This window comes from Anas acuta, chromosome 8 (assembly GCF_963932015.1).
Source record: "Anas acuta chromosome 8, bAnaAcu1.1, whole genome shotgun sequence".
NCBI lineage: Eukaryota > Metazoa > Chordata > Aves > Anseriformes > Anatidae > Anas > Anas acuta.
Genome location: NC_088986.1, coordinates 7,139,767 through 7,145,407, shown reverse-complemented (window position 1 = coordinate 7,145,407; position 5,641 = coordinate 7,139,767). Strand labels below are relative to the sequence as shown.

The 5,641-nt window shown below is 60.1% G+C and overlaps 1 protein-coding gene across 1 annotated transcript; it reads right to left on the bottom strand.

The window, feature by feature from the left end:
* Window positions 1-3,799: 3,799 nt before the first annotated feature.
* Window positions 3,800-5,641, bottom strand: DMRTA2 (DMRT like family A2). Its single transcript, XM_068690787.1, has 2 exons — window positions 5,006-5,641; window positions 3,800-4,825 (listed from the first exon to the last, which is right to left on the bottom strand). Exons 1-2 carry the CDS (start codon window positions 5,496-5,498, stop codon window positions 3,948-3,950), a joined length of 1,371 nt encoding a protein of 456 aa, XP_068546888.1. The 5' UTR covers window positions 5,499-5,641; the 3' UTR covers window positions 3,800-3,947.

The window sequence follows — 5,641 nt, the reverse complement described above, 5'->3', positions numbered from 1 at the left end:
AGCTGGCACTGATGCTCGGATGGTGCCGTGCACAGGGGCTGGTGATGCACAGGGTGCCACAGCTCCAGAGTGTTTCTTCCATTTACTGTTGGATTATGCAGAAACGAGGGGATCTGGCTGAAAAGGGATCGGTTTTAGATGAAAAAGCACTTAAAAATCTTTCTTTTTTTCTTCTGAAAACGAAAAGCTTGTTTTAAAAATAAAAAAGGAAAAACGTTGTGCAACTTTAGTTTATTTCGTGTTTCGTGTCTCTTTTTTCTACCTCAAACCCAATATCGCGTTTTCTTCATTTTTCCAGTAAAAAGATGAGGGGAAATGAAAGGGGTGGTCTGCAAAGGAACAGCAACGGAGCAGGAATCATTTCTGCAGCAGAGCATTTCTGCCGAAACCCGACTGAATCGGGGAGACCGAGATGGGAACGAACCCGCGGCTCCCCCGGTGCCCCCGGAGCGGCTCCGGCCCCGCCGGGTCCCCGCGCCCCGGCTCCGGGCGCCGCCGCCGCTCCCCGGTGCGAGGCTCCCGGAGGCAGCGGCTGCAGCCTCCTCGCCCTGCGGAGCCGCTCCTCCTCGTTTTTTCCACCTGCTGGCTCACGTCTCGATATAGTGAATACTTCCCCGGTGTCGTCCCGGCACGGGAGGGCTTGCCGCAGTTGCCATGGGGATGCAATGACAGCGCGGGGGGGATGCCCGCTCGGGGAAGGGAGGCAGGGGAAAAGTTTGGGGGGCGCCTCGCCCGGCGTCCCGCTGGACACATGTCGGGATAGGGCGATACCCGGGCTGGCCGTCGGGAGGAAGGGATGTCCCGGACGGAGAGCGGGGCGAGGGGAGGCCGGCGGGACGGGGAGGGGGCCGCTACCACCCCAGCGGTGCCGAGGCGGGCACGGCAAGCGGCTCTGCTCGCACAGCGCCCGCACTCCCTTCCCTCCGTGCCTCCTTGCCTCTTTGCATCCTTGCCTCCTTCCCTCCTTGCCTCCTTCCCTCCCCGCGGAGGCAGCGCCGTGCCGCGGGCGCTCCCCAGGCCGGCAGCGGGGCACCGGCAGGCGGGGGAGAGCCGGGAGCAAAAGGCAGGGCCGGAGCCGGAGGGAAGCGACCTCGCCCGGGGGCTCCTTTATCCCCCAGGGCCCCCGCGACAAGCCGGCGAGGCCCACGGGGTGAGGGGAGCCGGCTGGGGGGGTGCCGGAGCCTTCCCAAGCCGGCCTCGGCCTCGGAGGCCGCCTGGCAGCGAGCGGGGCGCGGAGAGGTTCACGTTGGGTGAAGGAATGTGGTTTCGCTACTAAACTGTTAGTCTAATTTGATCTTTATCGTGGCGCGGATTAGGGCTGATTCCCATCCAGCAGCGGTGCCGTTAATATCGCTGCGGAACGCGGCCGGCTCTGTGCGGCAGCCCCCGGTACAGCCCCGCCGCTGCCCGCGACCAATGGATTAAGATTTAATTAGCAGGGAAGTTTGGGAGCGCTCGCCTGCAGCCTCGCCGCTTTACAAATAATTTATACTCGGTCCCGCGGATTTTTATTCAAGTGACAGCATTTTATTTTACTCTAAAAGGGACCTGAATATTTTATGGCCTGCCAGAGGCTTCTGTGCACGAACCTCTCCGAGGCAGCTTCGAGCCCAGGGGATTTTTTTTTTTTTTTTTAATCTAGGGGAATTACATCAATAGGGACAATGTATCAGGTTCTCTTCCCCCCTCCTGCTGCTCCCCCCGGTTTGACATCCTAAACTATCCATATGAAAGTTAATCGTCGTGATCCCCACGGTCGGCTGTATAAATCCAAGCTCAAGCCAATCTCCAGGACGCGGCAACAATTCGGATAAATCGTCCTGCCCGGCCAACTACACAAGAATGGCTTTTATAATTAAAAGGGGAGTCGAGTTAAATCAACACCTCCTAAGCCCTTCTCAACGGGGCTAGAATGGGAGAAATGTGGCGACCTGATTTCTTTAAGTAGCAGCTCTTTGTAGCCCATTCATAATGCTAGATATGGAAACCCATCCTGCACAAAGTCAGCTGCCAAACGAAAAAAGAAAAAAAAAAAAAAAGAAAAAAAAAAGAAAAAAAAAAGTTTATTCAGATGCTCAAAGTCCATCTTTTTTTTTTTCTTTCCAGTCTAACATAACCCTGGCACTTTATAACCAAACAGACAACTCCTTTTCCAATTAAAGTGGAATTAGGAAACTCAATCAAATTAGCTCACTATTAAAGCCCTTCTTTATTAAACCGTTTTATTGTAGTAATATTAAGTTTCACCCGCTCTTGGAACACGAGACTCTAAAAAGTTTCCCTTGTGATATTGATTTGGCTGCTCCCGGGGTGGATCGGGGTCAAAAGTATTTACCTAGGTGTAATCTGCAATATTTACTCCCCGAAGAAAATCTGAAAATTGTATCCAGCTTGATCAATCGCGCCGGGGAGCGCAGAAGGGCGTTTCGCTGCCTCCAGCTTTTGGGGCCGGGGCTGGCCGCCAGCCCCCGGCGACACGGAGCTGTCCCCGGCTGCGGGGCGCCCCCGGCAGCTGGCAGCCCGTGTTTACCCGCGTCTGTTTGCAGTGCGAGAGCAAACAGTCCAGCTGTGCCACGGAGCGCTTCGGGGGGATTAGGTTTCCATACCAACCAACTTTAGGAGCCTCCACGGGTTTCGTGCAGCCCCGCACCGCGCCCGCTCTGGGTGCGTGAGCATCCTCCGGCCGACCCGAGCGCAGGCACGAAGTGGGATGGGGCCGGGGCAGCGCCAGCCCCACGGCACCCAAGAGCCATCCCAGACCCCGAAAGCAAAGCGGAGATGTGCTCCCGAAGCAGCAGCCGGGCGCGCCCCCGCCTCCGGCGCGCCCCCGCACCCTGGGCGGCCGTCAGCAGCTGCCCCGGGGAGCCCCCGCGCCGTTCAGTGCCAGCACACCATGGGCAGATCTTCTGAAAATCACAGGAAAAAGAAAAAAGGAAAAAAAATCGGCAAGATTTGTAAGGAAAATTTCCCGCTTCAACTTGCATCTCCGGTTTTTATTTTATTATTTTTTTTTCTGGCGTGAATAAGATAAAGACCAGAACTGGAAATAAAGTTCTTTAACAATTTCAGTTGATACGGAAATTGGTCCCGTTTGTAGGCTTCGCTTTTATTTGCAAATTTTCCGGAGTCTACCTGGTTTAACGATGATAAAAATGTAATAAACATATTTGTATTAGTTTTGTAAACTCCTTCAGACCATGCTTGCCAAACCAGTCTCCCAAAACACACCCTCACCGCCTGATCAAATACCACTTGCCACTTATACCACTGTTGTTTTTTTTTAATAGAAAATAACATTTATTTCTATGAAATGGAAACACAGAATTACCTGTTAGAAACAGCAAGAAGTTTGCTACATTGGAACGAGAAAGCAATTTTCTTGCAGGTCACAAATGAAGGAGGCTTATTAAACCGTCATACACCATTGGCGCCTGGGTCCTACGGACAGTTACAAATATATCTACTTTCCAATGTTATATACAGGTCGTAACATTTCCGGGGGCAGGAGGAGAAGGGCTTTCAATTTGACAATATATTTCATCTATATGCCTGGTAAGTATTACAATGAGCTGTCTAACCTTTAGCTTAACGTTAATACCAAGTTCACCTACGAGTTACTTTAATAACTTAGATTTCCATTTTATAACATTATACACTTGCTAGTATACATATATATAAATGTATGGGGGGAGTGTGTGTGTGTGTGTGCGCGGTATGTGTGCGCGTACCCACCCCGCAGCACACCCAGGGTATATCCATGCTTATGGCCATAAGCAACAAAGAGCGACTCGCGTCTCCCCAACCCAAGCGCACCTTCTGGCCCTCTGAAGGCACCCAGCTCTGCCCAGCTCCCTGCCCACCCCCAAGTGCCACCGAGGGCGGTGGCAGCAACCGCACCCGAGCCCCCTGGCCATCCTGGCACCCCCCACCCCGCCGCCGAGGCCGCGCTATTGCTTCTCGGGGGTGTTGTTGACCATGGGCCCGTAGAGGCCGCCGGAGTAGACCTGCTCCTTGTGCACGGCGGAGCGGTCTCGCATGAGGTCGCTGAAGGCGTAGTCCACGGGCGGCCGAAAGCCGAGCGTGGGCATGAGCCCGGCCGTCGAGTAAGGGGTCATGAAGGCCAGTCCCCGGCTGTGCGCCGAGTAGGCGAGGCGCAGCGGGTTGAGTCCCAGGTGGGTGCCCAGCGGGTAGGCGCTGGCCTCGGCCCCGAAGTGCGTGGCGTTGGGCTGCAGCGGGGAGAAGGCCGAGCGGCTGCCCAGCGTGCCGATGGCGGGGGCCATGGCTCCGGCTATCAAGGGCCGGTGGTGGTGGGCGGCGGCGGCCGGGGCGGGCGGGAGGCCCTGCAGGGCACCCTCCCGAGCCCAGCCCTCCTCGGGGCCCTTGTCCGGGCCGCGGTTGTTGAGGATCTGCTCGATGGCCTGCACCACGTCGCCGCCGCAGCCCTGCAGCACCAGCTCCAGCACGCTGCGCTTGTGCGCCGGGAAGACGCGCGTCAGGATGTCGATGGGAGTCCGCTGCCGGCCGCCGGCCGAGGGCGACGGGTCCTGCTCGTCCTTGTCCGCCTCCGAGCCCGAGTCCGAGCCCAGCGGGCTGATGGAGCCCGGGCTCTCCTCGCCCTCCTTCGGGCCCTTGGAGACGGGCGAGCTGAGGAAGGACTCGCCGTCCCCGTTCTCCGAGCCCGAGCCGTGGCGAGCCTCCGGGGAGGAGGTGCCGGGCGCGGCCTCGCCGTCGGGGGACAGGGGCTTCCCGGCCGCCTGCTGCGGGGTCACGGCGCGGCTCGGCAGCAGCGTCTTGGGGAACAGCTCGAACTTCTGCACCTTGGCGTCTGCGGGGCGCGGGGGGGGGAGAAGGGAGAGAGCCGTCAGCGCGGCCGCCAGCCCCACACAGACACACGGACACAGACGGACACACACAGACGGACACACACAGCCACGCACCCCCCGTCCGTCGGTCCGTCCATCCGCCCCACACCCCCACCCTCAGCCCTATCCCCTCGCAGCCTCACCTGAGGCGCCGGCGCCTCCCTCGCCGCCGGCCCCGGCGCAGACGGAGCCGAAGACCTCGTACGCGGGCCGGGGCGGGATGATGCCGTTGGCGGCCGCCAGGGCCAGCCCCTCGGCGGTGCCGTAGAGCAGCTGCAGCTCGCGGGCCTCGTTCTCCTCCTGCGCCTGCTGGCGGCGCAGCGCCACCTGCGCGGCCATGACGCGCTGCCGCTCGGCGATCAGGGTGCACTTGGCGCACATGCAGTCCTTCCAGCGGCAGTACCGCTTGTGGCCCTTCAGCGCCGACACCACGCCGTGGTTGCGGCACCGGGCGCACTTGGGCGTCCGCGGGTACTTCTCGGCCGCCCGCAGCAGCAGCGGCGGAGCCCGCAGCAGGCTCCCGGCCACGCTCACCGGCAGCGTCGCCGCCGCGGCCGCCGCCGCCGCCGCCACCGAGCTGGGGGGCACCGGGGGGGCCGCGGCGGGCACGCTGGGCAGCTCCGAGCGCAGCTCCATGCCGCCGGCCGCGGGGAAGGGGCGAGCCCGACGGCGGCCCCCGAGGGGCCGGGGCACCCGCGGAGCGCCCCCGGGGCTCTAGGCGCGGGCACGGGGCGCGGGCGGGGGCCCGGGGGGCGGCATGCGAGCCCCCCCCGCCTCTC

Bases quoted from the DNA above. Each gene is read 5' to 3' on its own strand.
- DMRTA2 (XM_068690787.1), bottom strand. From the start codon at position 5,498: ATGGAGCTGCGCTCGGAGCTGCCCAGCGTGCCCGCCGCGGCCCCCCCG. The intron at 4,826-5,005 runs GTGAGGCTGCGA...CGCGCCCCGCAG, and splicing joins GGGAGGCGCCGGCGCCTCAG to ACGCCAAGGTGCAGAAGTTC.